The sequence below is a fragment of the Bombina bombina genome, chromosome 3 (assembly GCF_027579735.1).
Source record: "Bombina bombina isolate aBomBom1 chromosome 3, aBomBom1.pri, whole genome shotgun sequence".
NCBI lineage: Eukaryota > Metazoa > Chordata > Amphibia > Anura > Bombinatoridae > Bombina > Bombina bombina.
Window position 1 is genome coordinate 646,076,771 of NC_069501.1, and position 23,521 is coordinate 646,100,291.

At 35.9% G+C, this 23,521-nt stretch overlaps 1 protein-coding gene across 1 annotated transcript in view; it reads right to left on the minus strand.

The window, feature by feature from the left end:
* Positions 1-23,521, minus strand: part of LOC128653831 (multidrug and toxin extrusion protein 1-like) — a 185,272-nt gene that overhangs the window by 116,804 nt on the left and 44,947 nt on the right. Inside the window, exons 2-4 of the mRNA XM_053707363.1 lie at positions 22,254-22,355; positions 13,009-13,077; positions 8,787-8,935 (exon numbers count right to left, since the gene is read on the minus strand). Coding sequence (XP_053563338.1) covers positions 8,787-8,935; positions 13,009-13,077; positions 22,254-22,355 — 320 coding nt within the window. The remainder of the gene's footprint in view (positions 1-8,786; positions 8,936-13,008; positions 13,078-22,253; positions 22,356-23,521) is intronic.

A 23,521-nucleotide genomic window follows, 5' to 3' on the forward strand; every position in this document is an offset into this window, starting at 1 on the left:
ACTCTAGGATTCTTCTTCAGCTCATTGAGCAGTCTGCGCTGTGCTCTTGCAGTCATCTTTACAGGACGGCCACTTCTAGGGAGAGTAGCAGCAGTGCTGCACTTTCTCCATTTATAGACAATTTGTCTTACCGTGGACTGATGAACAGCAAGGCTTTTGGAGATACTTTTATAACCCTTTCCAGCTTTATGCAAGTCAACAATTCTTAATTGTAGGTCTTCTGAGAGCTCTTTTGTGCGAGGCATCATTCACATCAGGCAATGCTTCTTGTGAAAAGCAAACCCAGACCTGGTGTGTGTTTTTATAGGACAGGGCAGCTGTAACCAACACCTCCAATCTCATCTCATTGATTGGACTCCAGTTGGCTAACATCTCACTCCAATTAGCTCTTGGAGATGTCATTAGTCTAGGGGTTCACATTCTTTTTCCACCTGCACTGTGAATGTTTACATGTTGTGTTCAATAAAAACATGGCAACATTTCATTATTTGTGTGTTATTAGTTTAAGCAGACTGTGATTGTCTATTGTTGTGACTTAGATGATGATCAGATCACATTTTATGACCAATTTGTGCAGAAATCCATATCATTCCAAAGGGTTCACATACTTTTTCTTGCAACGGTAATTATTTGCAGGATTGATGTCAGAACTCTCTAATATAATTTGAAAACTACTAAGAAAATCAAGATTCCTGAGATTTATTTTATCCAGATGCCAGAAAAGGCTGAAACAATCTGTATTTGTTCACAAAGATAAATGTCTTGATACTCAAGGAAGAACCATATGAAGGCCTGTAATATTTCGTACATTTTTTTGGTTCATGCCTTTTTGGACCAAACCAATTTGCCATTAGGCATATGTTAATAATTTTCTTATTATTTTACAAATTTACATAGAATTTGGTAAGCAGTACTTTTTATTTAAATAGATTTTAATCTTTCAAGATTTCCTGTCTTGAAACTTGATGATATTTAAACAATTATTCTAATTGGATTACAAAGTTCTTGAATACATACAGAACTAGATTACAAGTTGTACAGTATGGCTTTTCTGTGCACAATATGATTTTTGCGTGCGGAATGGTCGTTGATTTGGTATTACAAGTCATGCGTTCAGTCTTTACCACATGTAATATGACCGATACCGCAACGATCCATGGCACATTAAAAGACCTGTAGTAATGTGTTTCAAGAAAAAAAAGTTTCCCAAAACACATTAAAAATACCTTACAAAGTACACCTACACCCATAATCTACACTATTAACCCCACCACCGCCTGCATCGCAACCACTAAATAAACTCTATTAACCCTTAAACTGCCACCCCCCCGCAACACAAACACTAAATTAATCTATTAATCCCTAAACCGCCACCCCCGCATCGCAAACACTAAATAAATGTAATAACGCCTAAACCACCATCCCCCATATCACAAAGTATTAAACTAATATCTAAACCGCCTAACCTAACACCCCCTAACTTAGCCCCAATTAAAATGCACCTAAATGAAAGTAAAAATAAACTAACTATCTTTAAAAAAATAAAAAACTTACCTGTAAAACAAAATTAAAATCTAAGCTTAAACTAAAAAAAAAAACACCTATTACTTGTAAAAAAACTAACATTACAAAAAAAATAATACTACCATTACAAAAAATAAAAAAACTACCATTTCAAAAAACAACTAAATTATCCAAAATAAAAAAAAATATTCCTAAAAGGGCACTCAGCTCTTTTTCTGCCCAATGAAAAAAAAAAGAAGCCCTAATCTTAAAAAAATCCCACCCTAAAAATAAAAAAACCCTAACACTAAGCCCAAAATTGGTACTCATTAATGATGAAGGGGGGCACTCCATCTTCATCCCAGTGGTGATCCATCTTCATTCATCGCGGGACCATCTTCTTCAATCTTCATCCAGGCCGCGGTCCATCTTCTATATTCATCCCGATGGCGACGGAAAAGTCTTCGGCGATGTCATCGGCACTAAATAGAGGGTACCCTTGCATTCTTATTTGCTGAATAAATTCAAATCAGCCAATAGGATGAAAGCTACTTTAATCCTATTGGCTGATTTGAATTAGAAGATTAATATCAGCCAATAGGAATGTAAGGCTAACCCTATATAAAAGGGTTTCCTTGCATTCAATCTTCAGTGTGTGGCTGGAGACCGCATGAAGAGGAGAGCTCTGTGTCAATGCTCTGAAGAGGAGTGCCAATGACATCGCCGAAGATTTCGCTGTTGCCACCGGGATGAAGAAAGAAGATAGTATGTATCTATCTTAAAATATTACATTTTGTTTCATTCTACCTCCAAAATATACATATAACATTAAATAAAGTTCATATGATAGGCATAACATAAAAATTTACCGATATTCCAGCTTTGTATATGTAATAAAAAAAAAATCCCCTTTTTTTTTTCTTTTACCCCCTGTTTTTTCTTCTCTTTTACCGGTCTGTCTACCCACATGTGCTTCTCATCATTTTTTTAAATTATATAAAACAATCTACAAAATGAGAAAAGAGGAAAAAAAAAAAAAACCCCAAAAACAAACAAAAAAAAAAGAAAAAAAAAAGAAAAAAACGGCAAAGAGAAAAAAATGTATTCCCCCCTGTGTCGCTCCCCCTCAAACCGTGGCACGAACTATAATTCGACTACCCTAGGATCACTATATTTGAACATAAGACCATAATACTTCAGGCTCCCTTTGTCTCTAAGTTTTCATACATCATTGGCTAGAGTATTACACCTCTCTAAAAGATGAGTACCAGCTTGCTGGGAATATGTCTAATACAACTAGCTCTGCAAATGTCTCAGAACTTAAAAAAGGATACAGTATTTGTTTCTGGATCTGCAGTGTATATGTTTTAATTATAGGTAACCATCCTAATATGAATCTTTTTATTTATGTTCTTTCACGTTCTTCATGTGGTAAGATTCAAAAATTTGCTGACTACCAATTATTAGGGTTGATATTAAGCTTTATACCTAAATAGTTAAGAGCTTCTGTGATTTTAAATGGAAGCTCTTGCAGACTCGTACTTGTTTTATTTAACCACATAATTTCACTCTTGTTGCAATTTATATTATAGCCAGAGAAAGAAGAAAAACACTGTAAACTATCTACAATTAATGGGATTATTTGTGTGGTATTCTGAAGAAAAATCAGCAGATCATCTGCATAAAGCAGAATTGTTAGACTATTTGATCCTATCTTTATTCCTGGTATTATATTCCTAAGCCATATTGCCAAAGGTTCTAAAGCCAAGTTAAACAAAAGTGGCGATAGGAGGCAACCCTGTCTCGTACCTCTACCCATAATAATTTTAGCGGAAAGAGAACCGTTAACAAGCAAATAGGAAATAGGATTCTTATAAAGATTACGAATGAAACAGAGAAATTGGTTCTGCAAACCGAACTGTGAAACTGATCTAGATACTCCAAAAAAGTGATTATCCAGCCTCCAGTAAAATTTAAAAGACCTTTATTATCTCTTTACAGGGTCCATCATACAAACAACGTTTCAAACCACAACCTGGTTCTTAATCATGTCTCAGACATTAATCATGTCTCAGATTTCAAGTTTAGCTATGAATTCCTTAGCTTCTATTATAGTATTTAGATTTATCCTGGTATCATCCTTCTCTATAATGATTCTGGCAGGATATACCATACGTGCCTTCATACCTTTATCTATCAATTATGTACAATAAGGAGCCATATTTCTCCTCTTTGAGGCTGTCTCATTTGAAAAGTCTTGAAATAAAAATACTATCTTATTTGCTATAGTAAATTTATCAGTTTTCCTATATAACTTAAGCAGCTCAACTTTATCTTGAAACCTCAAGACCTTAAATATGCACATTCTGTTTCTTAAAGAACCATCTTCATTATGCTTCCTTGGACCTACCCTGTGAGCTCTTTCTATCTGCAATGGTAATTTAGAGGGGGAAAATCCTAATGACTGAGATAAGATATTAGAGGCGAAGTTTCAAAGATTTTCAAACTCTAATGTCTCTGGGAGACCCACAACTCTTAAATTATTATGCCTGAAGCGATCTTCCATGTCTTCAAGGCGAGTTTGTAAATTTTGTATCTTAGCTTCTTGTTTGGTTAGTATATTATCATGGGAATTTACTAGGTCTTCAACATCAGAAATTCTGTTTTCTGCTTCTGTCATTCTAGCAGAGAATTGTTTTACCTCAGTAGAAAGAGTATCTAGATTTGTAGAAATGTTAGACAAATCTTTATTGATTGCCTCAAATTGAGGTGTAAAAAGCGAGTTTATTTGAGATAGCGTTTGAAAATCATTTGGGGATTCATTAATAGCCTCAGTACTAGTCTCTGGTATTTTTTTTTCTCTAGACTTGGAAGGCATTATTGGTGAACTTTGTATGGCTTGTGTAACAAACCTTTCCATTTTAAAAAAAGGAAATACAAAAAACAAAAAATGTGACTAATGATAATAATAGGGTACTCGTAAGATTACCGAACGGAAAAAAAAATTAAGTGAAGGTGTATATTTAGTGAATAGGTGTGAATGTGAGACTCTATCAGAATGTGAGGGGAAAAAAAATATATATAAAAAAGAAAAAAGAAAATGTGATGTGTGTAGTTGTTCAAATAAAGATTAAATGAATATTACTAAATAATGTTTCAGTGCACTCAAGTGCTTGGTGCTCACATTAGATGCAGACAAATTTACTATATGGATGACAAGGAAATAATTTGCCTATGCTTATGACAATTAACCCCTGAATATTTCAGATAGAATTCGGTATTCCTTGTCCTTCCTCCTAGTAGGAAAAAAATAGCACAATACTTAAAGCAGATATAGCCACAATGAATCAATATTAACCTCGCTGTAATAAACACAGCTGGCTCAATCTCAATAATTTTTATACCATCTACCTGTACTCACTTAACCAGAAAGTGAAAAAACAAAATACTATCACACTAGCAGGTAATATTTCATGCTGCTACCGCTTTGCTTATCTCGTCTAACTCTATTAACAAAATTAGACATTAGATGTAGCTCCTTTTACATATAATATATTTTTCAGCGAGTCAGGAGTTAATGAGCTGCAAATTTTCTCTAGGGAATTCTAGTAATTAATAATTTTACATCTTAAAAGGATTGTAACAAAGCCTCTATTACCTGCATATCTGATTCATCTTAAAGATTCAAGTTAGTCCAGAGAAAATGTCCCAAACATTAATATCATCACTGCCAAGCACTTTTCCTTATATTACTTAGTGGATCTAGATTTTAGTATTTTGTTCAATAATCACAATGTCTTAAATTAAAGCACTTAAGACCCGCAGGAAAAGTTCCAATACTGAAACTAATAGATGTCCCGTTGTACAGAAATACAGTAAAAAAAAAGAAGAAAGAAATGCTAATACTTGCACTTCCGAAGATACTGAAGTTACTCAAACTGGACTGTAGTTTTTATACATTATCCTGCTCAGCTTCAAGTTACTCGGCTGTAAACCTATCAGTCCGATATGACAAAGCACAACTCCCTGGTAAGACCTGTAGCTGGACGATCCAGCAGCTGCTTGGTTCCGTCTTGCTCCTGTAGCTGGGCGTTCTACGAGGTCGGGCGTGAAGCTCGGATCCCTCCGGGTGTCAGCAGCTCCGTCCTCCAGCAGTACAACCTCAGTATTTGTTGTGCTCTATGAGCACGTCGCTTGCGGTTTCCTTTCCAGTTTTTTTCCTTATCAGGGAGTGTGTATCGTAGCTGCCAAGGATGTGGATAACAAATACCCGGTCTCTTGAGCTCAGCTGACTTAAGCTCAGTATTCTTTCGGATTATTATCCTCTATCTCCGCTATGTCACTTCTGAGCATAGAGTGTTAGGCAGACTGCGGCATAGCCGCTGGCCAGTATCGGCCAAGTAGATTTTCCAACTCGGGTGAGAATGGTTTCAAGCCAGATTGCCACAGATATCGAGCCCCAAAAAACAGCAAGATTCCGAGGGCTATGTGGCTATGAGTTTAGGAGTAGCTTTCCTTGTGCTTTCACCTGAACGCCTACCTGGAGCAGGTGTATCGGAGCTCCACCCCTAACGGAAGATCCTCTCAATTGTTTTATTTTTTAATGTAAAAGGCCCTTTTAAGAGCTATTGGTAGTTCATTTGTAGATAAAACATTTTTTATTTTGGGGTGTTTTTTTTTAAATTATTTTGGGACATTAGAATAGGAATATTTTTTTTTATTTTGGATAATTTAATTATTTTTTTGTGTAAGGTTAGGGTTTTTGTAATTTTTTTGTATTTTTTTTTACAAGTAAGGTTTTTTTTGTTTAATCTTAGCTTTTAATTTTTTAATAAACAGGTAAGTTTTTATTTTTTTAAAGGTAGTTAGTTTATTTTTACTTTAATGCAGGTGTATTTTAATTGGGGTTAAGTTAGGGGGTGTTAGGTTTGGAGGGTGTAGATATTAGTTTATTACTTTGCGATGTGGGGGGGCAGTTTAGGGGTTAATAGATTTATTTAGCGTTTGCGATTCGGGGGTATGGCGGTTTAGGGGTTAACAGATTTATTTAGTTATTGCGATGCGGGGGATGGTGGTTTGGGGTTAATAGCTTTATTTAGTGTTTGTGATGTGGCGATGGCTGTTTAGGGGTTAAAAGATATATTTAGCGTTTGTGATGTGGAGGATGGCGGTTTAGGGGTTAATAGATTTATTTATTAAAGTTTGCAATGCAGGGGGGTGGCAGGCCACAGGATTTTGATGCAGGTTACTATAAACTTCCTTATTTCTTACATCTGAGATAATATACAGTAAGTGTAGGTAAATGCATTATTAGAGGGACACTAAACACTTAATACATTGGCCTCTATTTATCAAGGTCTGGCGGACCTGATCCGACAGTGTGGATCAGGTCCACCAGATCTCGCTGAATACGGAGAGCAATACGCTCTCCGTATTCAGCATTGCACCAGCAGCTCACAGGAGATGCTGTTGCAACGCCGCCCCCTGCAGACTCGCGACCAATCAGCCGCCAGCAGGTGGTGTCAATTAACCCGATCGTACTCGATCGGGTTGAATTGCGGCGATGTCTGTCCGCCTGCTCAGAGCAGGCGGACAGGTTATGGAGCAGCAGTCTTTGTGACCACTGCTTCATAACTGATGTTTCTGGCGAGTCTGCAGGCTCGCCAGAAACACGGGGCATCAAGCTCCATTCAGTAGTGTACCCACAAAGTGTATAATGTGTTTAGACACAATAAATATTATGGAACCTCTATATCATTCTGATAATATATAAGGATGCATTTATTGCAAACGACTGGTTTGAGGGTAACTTTTTTTTAAAATGATGTTAATTCAACTATTGAGATAAATAAGTGTAATTTTTAAGCTCATATAAAGTACAGTGTTTTGCCATTTTCTAGCATATGTTTTACTAGGTTTAAAATCCTGTTATCTTATTTTGTCTCCTTGCTAAAGCCAATAAAAGAGCAGTTATAAATGAGCTGATAAAGTAACAATCTTACAGTAGATTCTACTGGGTTAAATCAATCCCCCAGGCATTAGTATTGGGGTTAACATATATTAAGGCTGCAGAAATGTCAGGACCGGCTAAAAATATTGTGCTGCCTAGGACCGAGAATGAAATGACCCCCCATAGTAGCATTACTAATTAGCATATCAACCTACTAGCCTGTCTTACTGACCTTACTAAGCCTACCTGCATACAACCAATGCACAATTGCACAATAAGTGGGAATGTAGTAAAGGAAGAGATACACTTGTCCCACCTTGAATGTCACCTGTGACTGTTCTGTGTCTTTGTGCATGACAAGGTTAAGCTGCTGGGAGCTTGGAAAAACACAATCTAATAAAATAGCTGTGTGTAAGAGGTACGCCAGCTATATGTGGATAGGAGAAGTGCAATCTAAGAACAAAAATATAATATATAAAACCAATTAATCAAGTTGCTTAACGTGAGTTAATCAATAAAACAAATTAAATAAATAAAAGTAAATAATTCAATAATAAATGAATTAATAAGTGGAAGTCCAGTTCCAAACCACAAAAATGTTTGTGATGTGGGGTGGCAGAAACCACCCCAAGAGGAAGAGCAAGGCACCGTTTTAAAAGAATTTATTAAAACAAATTAAAACAGAATGGTTGCACAGCAACGCGTTTCTCAGCAGCAATTCCATTTCCTCAGGCTGTCCACAGCCTGATGAAACAGCATTGCTGCCGAGAAAGGCGTTGCTCCGCAACCATTATGTTATAATTTGTTTTAATAAATTATTTTAAACCTGTGCCTTGCTCTTGGGTTATTACCGTCACAGACCACACTTCACCTACTTGGATAAGTAGACCTATCGTAGGTACTACTTCCTGTTTGGTTACCATCACTCCTGACTTGGAGATGCCACTGGAGATGTACCCCTTACAGCGCAGCCGTTGGTCTTGGATGTCTGAGTCAGCCGAGTGGCTTTGAAGCTTCGGTCTGCCAAATATTGCACTGGATGTGCAATCACTTTGATGAGTACCCAGCTGTTCTTATTGCTCATTAAATCATTGGTCCTCACGATACTACACTATAAGGGCCTCTTGTTCTCCTGTTTCCTAGGATATTGCTGGGAGCTTGCTGCCCCTTATCAAGTGCTGCCTAGGTCCATTGGACCAACTTTGTCCCATTGTTGAGCCAACCCTGATGACAGTTGCCACTTTGCAATCACTATAATCATTTATTAATCTTCAGATAAAAATATATTAATTAAATGTACATATTAAATAAAATGTCAAAAATAGAACTGTACCTTGCGACTCTTGGCTCTTGTCCACAAAGTAGCAGAATATTCTGAGTGTTAATATATATTGCCCAACATGGGAAGCATGAAAGAAACAGGATAAGGATCCCACGTTGAATGACTACTCCAATGAGCTTGAGGTTTTTTCCTCCATAGATCTTAAAAGGTAAAAAAGAAATTGTTATTGCCTTTCCTTTAACAACACCGTAGATAATTAAAGTGACATTAAAGCTGAAAATTTAAGATTTTCTCATTCTGAGAACTTGAAATGCACCCTCTCAATTTCTCAAAGCTAACCATGCTACATATATTTCCATTATTGGGAATTGATAACAACTGCAAAACCATGCAGGGCTAGATTTATAATAAGACAGAGTAGGCATGTGCCTACAGGCACCCTCATAGAGGGTCGCCTGTCTCTGCCTATTATAAATACAGGTCAGCCGGCGACCTTAACTAAGATGACCACTGCAAGTATCACATGGCATCCAGCTTCCCCAGCACATGCACAATGCGTTTGGTTGCCTTCCTTAGTCAAAAAGGATGATCTTCCTAGAGTCATTCTGAAGTAATTGATAACTCCATGAAGTATGTCCACAGGCCGAAATATTTAAATGAGATGACTCTAGATGCACTCACTGGCTGTTCATGCTTGTGAAGTAATCAATTAGGTAATTTGCTAATCATTCTGAAGTCATCAATTTTTTTATCTTATCTGATAACTTTACAAGCCTAATTATGTCTGATGATGTGCAAATTACTTCTAAAGTAGTTTAATAATCATCAAATGACTCCAAGATGGTCTCTAAAGTAATCCTGTTTGTCTTGGGTTAACAAAAATGTTGCACACACAAGCAATTCTGTTGTTTCACTCCCGGCGCCCATCTCAGTTAAGGTAGCCGGCACATTGGTGAGCGAGAATTGTGGGGGGCGCAGGGGTGCTTTCCGATTTTTGTGTCTACAGGCACCTGGGCTTTAAATCCGGCCCTGAAACCATGCATTTTATACCAGCTTTATGACAGTGGCTAACCTTGTTGTCTGCACACTGATTTTAAAGGTTAATGGTGGTTGGAATTTGACTCTTAAAAATTGCAATGAAAAGGATGTTAGTTTGTTCTAAAAACATTTAGCCTTAGCTGATAATTTATTCTATAGCAACACAACAGACATGTCTTGTAATAGTATTTGTTGTCCCCTTAAGTAAACAAAAAGCTACAACTTTTTTTTGTAAACTTGTTTTGTCATTATTTTGCCATAATATATGGCACAATATGCCATATTGTGATGAATAGTCCTAGGTATCATATCCATGCCTGGACTGGCCATAGGGCATACAGGGCAAATGACTGGTGGGCCGTGCTCTTATGTCGGCCTTGCTGATATATAGAGGCTTCACCCTCTCTTAATATGGGTAACAATAGGAAAACTGTTGCATTCTGCCTATTTATAAAAAAGAAAGTACATTGTCTATTTGGCTATTAAGCAGAAGTGCTGCAAGATGAGAGATCTTGTCTATTATTGCTACTTTGCTGACATAAGTTTAACTTTTGTGGGCTGCTCCACCTTTAAATGTCCGGGACTATTTTTGGTCCCAGCCCATTCCTGATCATGTATACAAGTACACATTTAATTAGACAAAACGTTCTAATATAAAGTTTACATGTGGTTATCCTTTAGATTGTCTCTTAAAAAAGTGTTAAATACCCAAGGCCTTTACTTCTACATCTAAATTCATAATTATTATAAGATGGAGCGTGTCTTCCTGTTGTTCATTTACTGCAACATAACAGAGATATTGAAAAATACATACATATGTCAAGTATATAGTCTAAATCTCCCAAATTGTTATAGTTACAGTACTTGGTAAATTCAGTTACATTTAAAGGACATGAAAACCATACTTGTTCTGTTGTGGTTTAGTTAGAGCATGAAACTTTCAACTTTCGAATTTAGTTCTAATATATAATTTGCTTCATTCTCATGGTATCCTTTGATAAAAAGCATACCTAGGTAGGCTCAGGAGCAGCAATGCAATACTGGGAGCAAGCTGCTGATTGGTCGCTGCACATGCAGTATATGCATCTTGTCATTGGCTTACCCAATGTGTTTGGCTACTTAATAGTAATGCTTTACTGCTAATTGAACAAAGGATACTAAGAATAAACAAAGCAAATATCTTTATAGAAGTATATTGGGAAGTTGTTTAAAATTGTTTAGTCATCTTGGCTACGTAAGGTGGATTTATTAATACCCAGCAACCAATACACTTGGTAATCTTAGCTACTGTATGTAAACACAAGTCATCAGTATTCAGGAAACTCAGTTATATTCGCTGGCCTAGATTCACCTATATCTATTAGTGTAGAAGTAAATGTATTACTGATTGTGCTCAAGGGAAAATCTTTCTTCTCCTATATGTATTGTCTGGCTTTTAGATGTAATGTAGGCCTCTATAGCACTGCACAAAATGCTGGAGCTTCATACATTATGGATAATAATAAACATATGTAATATCAAGGAGTTCAGCTGAACCCAAGTATGGTTGTAGATCTGAGTAGGCTAACTATGGTCTAGGGGCCAAATCTGGGACACCACCTATTTTTTTCACATACTGTGTGAGCTAAGAATGATTTTTTTAGCAGAGTAGTTGCAGCAGAGACTGTGCAGGTGCAGCCAGTGATTGACTCTAGAGTTACCTCATTTGACCTGTGGGTATACTTCATGATGGCTTCTGATTACTAGTCTTGAGTTATTAATTACTTCAGAAAGACTCCAGGAAGATCATCCTTTTTGACTAGAGAAGTCTCCGTATTTCCCTCCTCAGTTTAAAGGGACATTAAATTGCTGGATACTACTGAACATGCTGTTGTTTTTCCTCTTGCTAGCAGCTCACTTGAAAGCTGTTCTCTTATTTTTACACTTTTACAAGTGCTGGTTACTGAAGCTCTGCATCTTCACTTTCAAGGGATTTAGAGTTTGGGTAGCATGTTCCAATTAAGGGGCTGATCACAATCTATCATTTGATAATTACTTAAATGTTAACAGCTGAGTACAAGCTCTTTTCAATGTCAATGTGATCACAATAAGCCTTTTTATTATTTATCAACAACACTTTTTACATGATCTGTTTGTTGAAAAATGTCCTTTTACTTAATGAGCCATTCATGTTTTACTGATCACAATCAAAAGTCTCCATACTTAAAGGGACATGAACCCCACCTTTTTTCTTTCATGATTTAGAAAGAGCATGCAATTTTAAAAAACGTTCTAATTTACTTATATTATCCAATTTGTTTCATTCTCTTGATATTCTTTGCTGAAAAGCATATCTATATAGGTTCAGTAGCTGCTGATTGGTGACTGCACATAGATGCCTCCTATGATTGGCTTACCCATGTGCATAGCTATTTCTTAATCAAAGGATATATAAAAAATAAGCATATTGGATAATAGAAGTAAATTGGAATGTTGTTTAAAATTGCATTCTCTATCTGAACCATGAAAGAATTTTTTTGGGTTTAGTGTCCCTTTAATGACATATTTACAGGGCCATTTTTACACATTGAATTCCAGTGATAAAAATACTTGATAAAACCTCTTATCTACTTACTACTGAGTACCCCAAAAAGTATGCTACACTGGTTTTGCGCATGAAAAAAAACTACTGATATTACACCCCTGCTATACTGACTGACATATGGAAGCAAGGTCACCAAACAGATGCAAATACCACCTGCCTAATCAATTTAAGTTAAAAAATGAATAATAAATTATTTTCCACTAATACAAATTAGGCAAATTTATAACCCAACAAACAGACTTGCCTGCAATACCAATAATATCTATGTTTAATTTCCTTAAAAAACATACACATAGCTATATGGTTTTGTAGCTCTTATTATGCACTATTAAAAGAGATAAATTAACATGTGGGCCCTTAAACTGTGTTTTTGGTTAACCCAACAAAATTCACCATTTTGTTGGATACAAATTTTGCACATTAGATCTTTCGGAGAAAATAATTATGACATTCAGAGGGGATTAATGGCAGATACATCATTGGAAAAATGCACTGACAATACTGGACAAAGTTCAAAATTTGTCATCTGCTGAAAACAAGTGCAAGATTGTCATCAATTCTTTAGTGTGCTAGATTTTTTAGTGTTATCTGATTATGTTACAGAGGTATAAAAAAGCAAAAAACTATTAGCGGCACAGCCAATTGTTGTACCTGGGAGATTAGAGTGTCACATGCTGATGTTAATCCAAGCCCAACAGACTGTCCTGTCACTGCAGCAATCTGAAAAGAAATATATAGATAATTTGGATGGGCAAATATTTCGCAACATTCGAAAAATTAAACAAATTTGAACACATTTGTTAGTTCGTTTCGAATTTCAAATATTTGTACAACATTCTCATATTCGTTTAATGTAATAGTATTTCTAATGCTTTCTTTAAATATAATTTTCGATTAGATTTTTTAAATAATTTTATTCGAATTATGCAATATTTGAATTAGAAAAATTCAAATTTATATATTTATAATAGTATTTCTAATGTTCTCTTTAATTGTGATATTCAAATTATGCAAAATTTGAATTAGAAAAAATTTGAATTGATATATTTGAAATAGTATTTCTAATGCTTTCTTTAAATGTAATATTCGAATTATGCAATAGTCGAAATAGAAACATTCAAATTAATATATTTGTATCTATTATGTATCAATTTACTAAATTCCCTACCTCATGAACTATTGAACTTCTGAAAAGTATTTGTTATATTAAATGTTACATTCGAAATTTCAAATGTGGACATTCGATCTAATTATGAGCATTCAAATTTGAAAGTAACATTAAAAAAAAAATGTAAATAGCATTAGATTATTGAATTTTAAGAATATTCATTCTTATCAACATTCTATTATGTAAATCGAATTTCTACAATAACATACGTTCTAACATCGGAATTCGTAAATAAACACATTCGCCCATCCCTAGACAGCTTTATAGATAGCATTTTAAAATTCATCTTGTGAATTACATCTATTCAACATAAACATCTTACATCATGACATCAAATTAGAAATTAATGCCATGTCTATTTTCTGATATTAAATGGCAAAAAATACGTTCATGGCAGAGTTGAAATTCTTAGTCAAAAATAAAAAAACAGGGAAATCCCTGGATCAAGCTGTCTCTTAATGGTAATCTAAAATGAAAGTTTGGAATAAACGCTCTTCCTCATGCAACCCAAACCATAAAAATGACTGCACCACCTTACTCCAGAGCTCGCAATATAATGGCACAGCTAAGCTTCATATATGACAAGCAGATTTCAATAAATAATGTGACTTTGTTTTGTGAAATAAGTAAAGGTTTATGTTTTTTTTTACTTGATAATTGTTCAGCTTGCCAGAGAAAAAGAACCATTGCTAACCAGTCATAACCCTGTCCACATGGATTTGATATGCATTGTGGTTTAAAGGACCATTAACTATTACAGTAGACTTGCATAATCAACAAATGCACAATAAAAAGACTATGCAATAACACTTCCAAATAAGCAGTAATTTGTTTTCTGACAAATTTCAAAATAACTTCAATTTTCCTGCCCCGTGTATCATGTGACAGCCATTGGCCAATCACAAAATGCATATCTTTATATACTGTCAAATCTTGTACATGCTCAGTAGGATCTGGTGCCTCAGAAAGTGTGCACATATAATGATTGTGCAGATTTTCATAGTGGGATTAATTTTGAATTTTTTTTTTTTTTTTTAATTGCAAGCTGTATCTGAATCATAAATGTTTACTTTTCACTTTCAACATGTGCCGTTAGAAAAGAATGTGACTCCACTCTGGTGTTATGCTGGTTTTGGTTGTGTGTCAGCAAGATGTTTGTTCCCTGAAGACGAACTAACAGTTTAAATGAGTGTATAAATTGTGAATGGGATTGATCAGCAGATGTATTTTTTTATCCTCATACAGGTTACACATTGATAACTATAATTTGTTTATAAAGCCCTCAATTCCCCCTGTATTTGTCTGTAAAATTTTGTCTTTTATTGTATTTTTTCACCCTTGTACTTTTTTGTACCCATGGAAAGTGCTGCGGAACCTGTCGGCGCTTTATAAATAAAGAACAATAATTATAAAACACTAGGCAATAAGCCTGCCCAGAGGGCAGTCTATGTTTAAAAATACAAACCTCCAAGCTAAAGTTGCAAAAAAAAAGGAAAATTACAGGAAAAAATAAATAAAGCTATCAAAATAAAAAAATTAAACCTAAACTAATACCCCTATAAAAATAAAAACTCCACCCCAAAATAAAAACTCCCCCTAATCTAATACTAAACTACTAATAGCCCTTAAAAAAGGCCTTTTGTTGGGCATTGCCCTAAGTTAAACAGCTCTTTTACTTTCAGAAATGACCAATTACCCCATAACAGTAAACCCCCCACCCAACCAACCCCCCCAAAATAAAAAAACCTAACACTAAAAAAACCTAAACTACCCATTGCCCTTAAAGGGGCATAAATATGGGCATTGCCCTTAAAAGGGCATTCAGCTCTTTTACTGCCCTTAAAAGGGCAATCAGATCTTTTATAGCCCATTAAATCCCTAACCTTAAAAACAAAAAACCCCAAAAATAAAAAAAAAAATGCTAAAACTAAGCTCCAAATAGGTACTCACCATTCCGGAAGTCCGTAGGAGAAGGTCTTCTTCCAGGCGGCTCCGTCATCTTCTATCTTCATTCTGTGCGAAGGCGACGCGTAGGTGCAGAGCGGTCTTCCCCAATGCGTGGATCCGGAGCGGCAGTCCTCAGCTGAGTTTCTCAGGGGCTGTCCTCAGCGGCGTTCTTCAGTGGCGGCGATCCTCGGCAGTGTGGAGGCTCCTCTTCATCCGATGTATGTTGCAAACTGAAAATTAAATGCAAGGTAACGCATTCAATTTGGGCTACTTTACATTCCTATTGGCTGAAATTTTGAAATCAGCCAATAGGATTAGAGCTACTGAAATCCTATTGACTGTTCAAATCAGCCAATAAGATTTCAGTAGCTCTCATCCTATTGGCTGATTTCAAAATTTCAGCCAATAGGAATACAAGGTAGCCCAATAAATATGGGGTACCTTGTATTAAATTTTCAGTGTGCGATGGACGATCGCATGAATAGGAGCCTCAAATGCCACTGAGGACCGCTGCTGATGACTACCGCTGAGGATCCGTGCATCGGGAAAGCCAGCTCCGCATCTCTGCTCCACGCCACCTTCACTCTGGATGAGAGAGAAGATGATGGAGCCGCCTGGAAGAAGACCTTCTCTGTCGGACTTCAGGAACAGTGGGTAACTATTTGGGGCTAAGTTTTAGGATTTTTTTTTTTTTTTTTTAAGATTAGGGATTAAATGGGCTGTAATAGAGCTGAATGCCCTTTTATGGGCAAAGCCCATACAAATGCCCCTTTAGGGGCAATAGATAGTTTAGGTTTTTTTAGTGTTAGGTTTTTTATTTTGGGGGGTTTGGTGGGTGGGTTTTTTTTTTTACTGTTAGGGGGGACTTAGTATTTTTTTAAATGTAAAAGAGCTGTTTAACTTAGGGCAATGCCCTACAAAAGGCTCTTTAAAGGGCTATTGGTAGTTTAATTTAGATTAGGGGGTGTTTTTATTTTGGGGGGCTTTTTTATTTTCAAAGGCCTAGATTTGGAGTTTGGCGGTAGCCGTGAAAACCAGCGTTAGAGGCTCCTAACGCTGGTTTTAGGCTACCGCCGGTATTTGGAGTCATTCAAAAAAGGGTCTAACGCTCACTTTTCAGCCGCAACTTTTCCATACCGCAGATCCCCTTACGTCAATTGCGTATCCTATCTTTTCAATGGGATCTTTCTAACTCCGGTATTTAGAGTTGTGTCTGAAGTGAGCGTTAGAAATCTAACGACAAAACTCCAGCTACCTACAATAATTAACCCCTAATCTGCCGACCGCAAAGAGCCGCCACCTACATTATAGCTATGTACCCCTAATCTGCTGCCCCTAACACCGCCGACCCCTATATTATATTTATTAACCCCTAATCTGCCCCCCTCAACGTCGCCTCCACCTGCCTACACTTATTAACCCCTAATCTGCTGAGCGGACCGCACCGCTACTATAATAAAGTTATTAACCCCTAATCCACCTCACTAACCCTATAATAAATAGTATTAACCCCTAATCTGCCCTCCCTAACATCGCCGACACCTAACTTCAATTATTAACCCCTAATCTGCCGACTGGAGCTCACCGCTATTCTAATAAATGTATTAACCCCTAAAGCTAAGTCTAACCCTAACACTAACACCCCCCTAAATTAAATATAATTTTAATCTAACGAAATTAATTAACTCTTATTAAATAAATTATTCCTATTTAAAGCTAAATACTTACCTGTAAAACAAATCCTAATATAGCTACTCCACTCCATCAGCCAATCAGAATATTCCTACCTTAATTCCGATTGGCTGATAGAATCCTATCAGCCAATCGGAATTCGAGGGACGCCATCTTGGATGACGTCATTTAAAGGAACCGTCATTCGTCGTTCAGTCGTCGGCCAGGATGGATGTTCCACGTCGGAGGTCTTCAGGATGCTGCCTCTCCGCTCCGGATGGATGACGATAGAAGATGCCGCTTGGATGAAGACTTCAATTGGATGGAAGACCTCTTCTGCCCCGCTTGGATGAAGACTTCTACCGGATGGAGGACTTCTTCTTGCACCGCTTGGATGAAGAATTTGGCTCGGCTGGGTGAAGACGACTCAAGGTAGGGAGATCTTCAGGGGCTTAGTGTTAGGTTTATTTAAGGGGGGTTTGGGTTGTAATGTTGGGGGGGGGTATTGTATGTTTTTTTTTACAGGCAAAAGAGCTGAACTTCTTGGGGCATGCCCCGCAAAGGGCCCTGTTCAGGGCTGGTAAGGTAAAAGAGCTTTGAACTTTAGTAATTTAGAATAGGGTAGGGCATTTTTTTATTTTGGGGGGCTTTGTTATTTTATTAGGGGGCTTAGAGTAGGTGTAATTAGTTTAAAATTGTTGTAATATATTTCTAATGTTTGTAAATATTTTTTTATTTTTTGTAACTTAGTTCTTTTTTATTTTTTGTACTTTAGTTAGTTTATTTCATTGTATTTATTTGTAGGAATTGTATTTAATTTATTTATTGATAGTGTAGTGTTAGGTTTAATTGTAGATAATTATAGGTATTTAATTTATTTATTGATAGTGTAGTGTTAGGTTTAATTGTAACTTAGGTTAGGATTTATTTTACAGGTAAATTTGTAATTATTTTAACTATTTTAGCTATTAAATAGTTCTTAACTATTTAATAGCTATTGTACCTGGTTAAAATAAATTCAAAGTTACCTGTAAAATAAATATTAATCCTAAAATAGCTATAATATCATTATAATTTATATTGTAGCTATATTAGGATTTATTTTACAGGTAAGTATTTAGCTTTAAATAGGAATAATTTATTTAATAAGAGTTAATTAATTTCGTTAGATTAAAATTGTATTTAATTTAGGGGGGTGTTAGTGTTAGGGTTAGACTTAGCTTTAGGGGTTAATACATTTATTAGAATAGCGGTGAGCTCCAGTCGGCAGATTAGGGGTTAATAATTGAAGTTAGGTGTCGGCGATGTTAGGGAGGGCAGATTAGGGGTTAATACTATTTATTATAGGGTTAGTGAGGCGGATTAGGGGTTAATAACTTTATTATAGTAGTGGTGCGGTCCGCTCGGCAGATTAGGGGTTAATAAGTGTAGGCAGGTGGAGGCGACGTTGTGGGGGGCAGATTAGGGGTTAATAAATATAATATAGGGGTCGGCGGTGTTAGGGGCAGCAGATTAGGGGTACATAGGGATAATGTAAGTAGCGGCGGTTTACGGAGCGGCAGATTAGGGGTTAAAAATAATATACAGGGGTCAGCGATAGCGGGGGCGGCAGAATAGGGGTTAATAAGTGTAAGGTTAGGGGTGTTTAGACTCGGGGTACATGTTAGAGTGTTAGGTGCAGACGTAGGAAGTGTTTCCCCATAGGAAACAATGGGGCTGCGTTAGGAGCTGAACGCGGCTTTTTTGCAGGTGTTAGGTTTTTTTTCAGCTCAAACAGCCCCATTGTTTCCTATGGGGGAATCGTGCACGAGCACGTTTTTGAGGCTGGCCGCGTCTGTAAGCAACTCTGGTATCGAGAGTTGAAGTTGCGTTAAATATGCTCTACGCTCCTTTTTTGGAGCCTAACGCAGCCATTCTGTGGACTCTCAATACCAGAGTTATTTTAAAGGTGCGGCCAGAAAAAAGCCAGCGTTAGATACGCGGGTCGTTACCGACAAAACTCTAAATCTAGCCGATAGTGATTAGGTTTTATTTTTCATATTTTTGATAATTTTGTTTATTTTTTTCTGTAATTTGAGATTTTTTTTGTAATTTAATGTTAATGTTTTATTTAAAGGGACAGTATACACTCATTTTCATATAACTGCATGTAAAAGACACTACTATAAAGAATAATATGCACAGATACTGATATAAAAATCCAGTATAAAACTGTTTAAAAACTTATATAGAAGCTGTCAATTTAGCTCTGTTGAAAAGGTAGCTGGAAAGCCCACTGCAAGTGGGAAATAAGGCACTCCCCCCTCCCCCTTCTTTTGCATATGAAAAGACCCTTTACACAAACAGGAGCAAGCTGGAGAAGGTAGCTGACGGTATTCACATAAAACTTTGGGGCTTGGTTAGGAGTCTGAAAATCAGAGCAATGTTATTTAAAAATAAGCAAAACTATACATTTATCTAAAAAAAAAACTTTATGGGCTATATAAATAGATCATCTACAAAACATTTATGCAAAGAAAAAATGAGTGTATAATGTCCCTTTAAGTGTAATTTAGTATTGGGTTAATTTAGGGGGTGTTAGGTTAGGGGGCTTATTAATTAAATTAGTTTTTTGCATTGTGGGGGGTTGGCAGTTTAGGAGTTAATAGATTAACTAAGTTTATTGCGATGTGGGGGTTTGGCGGTTTAGTGATTAATAGGTTAATTAGGTTTATTATGATGTGGGGGTTTGTCGGTTTAGGGGTTAATAGGTTGATTAGGTTTATTGCGATGTGGGGGGTTGGCGGTTCAGGGGTTAATAGGTTGATTAGGTTTATTGCGATGTGGGGGTTTGGCGGTTTAGTGGTTAATAGGTTAGTTAGGTTTATTATGATGTGAGGGTTTGTCGGTTTAGGGGTTAATAGGTTAATTAGGTTTATTGTGATGTGGGGGTTTGTCGGTTTAGGGGTTAATAGGTTAATTAGGTTTATTGCGATGTGGGGGGTTGGCGGTTTAGGGGTTAATATTTTAATTATGTTATTTGTGGATTAGGGGTTAATTACTTTATTATTTTGCGATGTGGGGGTTTGCAGTTTAGGTTAGGTATTCGTTAATACTTTGTGCCGGAGGTTAGGTTTTTATTTGTTATACTTCCTGCAGGCGGTTACATGTTTTTTATTTATTTATTGCGGGCAGTTACGTGTTTTTTCATTTTTTCTTGCAGTTGCGTGTTTTTTTTTAAGGCTTCGGGTTTGCCTCCAGGTGGATTCTTTTGGCTGCAAGGGCAGTCAACATTCTTTTGAGGATGCGTGAGCAACTGACGACACAGACAGATGCATTACAAATGCAATTATAGTATAGATTGTATTATCTTGTTTGTGTATTTACTACCAATTTGACAATTAAAATGTTTTCTTTATATAACGTGTCTGAATGATAATGTGCATCATCATTGAATTATGAATGTGTATGTCGCTTTCTTCAGTTTCCAATTAATGTATTTATTTATTTTTTAAGTTCCTACAGTTGTAGCACAGAGTCTGTTTAGTTAATTGTTTATAACACATAAACAAGTTTATTAAACAAACAGACCTTTAATTAGTTGACCCTGTTAATTCCCAAGGTGCTAGAATCCATGGAGAAGCATACCCCGGGGTTCCATTGCAGAAGATGTAACCAATTCATCCAACAATACACATTTTATTTTATTCTGGGTGAAATAGGAACATGAACTGACATTTAATGTTTCCAATCTCTACTCTATAACTAAGTATAAACTAATAACTAAGTATAAACTAAGTATAAATATTGATATTATACATTTATAACCTCAGAGGATCACAGTCCATAATTGCTGAAATGCAGCCATTAACCTGTAGGTTACTGTGCAAGTACAGGCTGCTGCTATCTGACTAGTGTCTTACAATAACATCCATACTTATGCACCTAGTGCTATTGCAAATAATGTTTTTGTTTTTCATGACCAGCAAAGCTAGTAGACAGTGAAGTTTACTGATGAAAAAGATGTCAGTCACTGAGAAACTACCCTCATTGTTAAGGAGGAACTAGCCAGATAGAAATCATGGCTACTAAAAATGTTGCTTCAAAGTTATTTATTTAAAATGTCAACATTCAGCTTTCTGAAGACATATGAGTGCTCTAAGCATTTATTCTCAAGCTTGCTGCAGTGGTGAGTATTATTTTGGGCTTTTAAGCCTTAGTTCAAATAGAAACAAAAGATTAAAACTGGTTAGGGGAGCTAGCTTACACCAGGAATTTCTACTTGACCAAGAATTTACACTCTTGCTTGAAAACACATTTTTGACATTTAATTATGACAGGTTGCTAAAAGCAACTAAATAAATAAATAAAAAATACATTGGATGGATATGAAAACCCTCTGATATTCTAATATGAAATGTTTGTAATAAAACAACTGTGCATTATAATTGTATTACATAGTTTGCTGCCTTTTCCTGTACTTTAATTGTGAAATTTATGTGAAAAGAATTGGCAAGGTTCATATACCTCACCCTTGCTACATATCTGTCACAAATTGGCCTCAGCAGGAAGGTTCAGACAGTGAAGGAACTGCAGAACAATTATAGATTTGTTTACTTCTAACAAAACTCAAGACTGGCTCCTCCAAATAAGTGGTGGTGGGAATTTTGGCTATTGTAAAAATAATTGCAGCAAATATGGTGTTAATTCGTTAAACATTACACTCAACTAGCACATTAATTATTGCAAGATGGCAGATAAACTTTGTAATTACGAGGTGTGTATGTGTGTATATACCAATTAGCTGTAACACTATGTATGCAAAGTGTTTAAGTAACTTGAGCCAATCATTTTCTATAAACTACATATTCTAAAAAGTACACTATATACACTGCAAGTATGTTTGTACATTTTTCTTCATTTTGTATGAAGTGAAAATATAACTATTAATAAGTACAAAGCATATATGCTAGCCCATACATAACCTGCCTTGCAGAAAATGTGATAGTAGTTTTCTTTTTCATAATTATGTAAAATAGCAGGTCATTAAATCATTGTTATGGTAGCAATTTTCTTGTTCATAATGTAATGCAAAATGTAGTAATTATATAGATATTAAAGATATACCTACAGCATGAGCAAGCGTGATGGAATCTAGTTCAACCTTTCCTAGATGTCCACAAAATATAGCCGTTATGACGTATGGTGTATAGTCCAATACACTGATCAAAGTCTAAAAAAAATAAGAAAATATAGATTTGAAACAATACACATTGAATGAAAACTACTGATAATATTGTTTTCATGACTATAGACAATAAGATAAATTAGCAATTTTATGCTACATGGTACTTGCATGTGAACCATTATGGGATGTGTGTCATTGAGAGAGAATGGGTCAGGTCTCCAGTTTCAGGTGCAGGTGAAGAAATGTATTTTATAGCTTGTTACACAGATTATAATGCATTTACATAATGTCTCACTGGTAGGTATACATAGAAATGTATTTTATAGCTTGATACACTGATTATAATGCATTTACATAATGCCTCACTAGTAGGTATACATAGAAATGTATTTTATAGCTTGATACACTGATTATAATGCATTTACATAATGTCTCACTGGTAGGTATACATAGAAATTTATTTTTATATCTTGTTACACAGATTATAATGTATTTACATAATGTATCACTGGTAGGTATACATATAAATGTATGTTATATCTTGTTACATAGATTATAATGTATTTACATAATGTATCACTGGTAGGTATACATAGTAATGCATTGCATAGCTTTATACACAGGTTATAACACATTTACATAATGTCTCACAGGTAGGTTTACATAGTAATGTTTGTTATATCTTAATATACAGATTATAACACATTTACATAATGTCACACTGGTAGTTATACATAGTAATGTATTTTATAGCTTGTTACACAGATTATAATTAGTGATGTCGCGAACCTAAAAATGTTGGTTCGCGAACGGCAGACTTGAACTTCCGCAACTGTTCGTGAACCGGCGAACCGCCATAGACTTTAATAGGCAGGCGAACTTTAAAACCAACAGGGACTCTTTATGGCCACAATAGTGATGGAAAACTTGTTTCAAGGGGACTAACACCTGGACTGTGGCATGCCGGAGGGGGATCCATGGCAAAACTCCCACGGAAAATTACATAGTTGATGCAGAGTCTGGTTTTAATCCATAAAGGGCATAAATCACCTAACATTCCTAAATTGTTTGGAATAACGTGCTTTAAAACATCAGGTATGATGTTGTATCGATCAGGTAGTGTAAGGGTTACACCCGCTTTCACAAGCAAAAGACAGTTTGGAGCACCAAAAAACGATTGAAAAACAAAAATTTATTATTAACAATAGGGT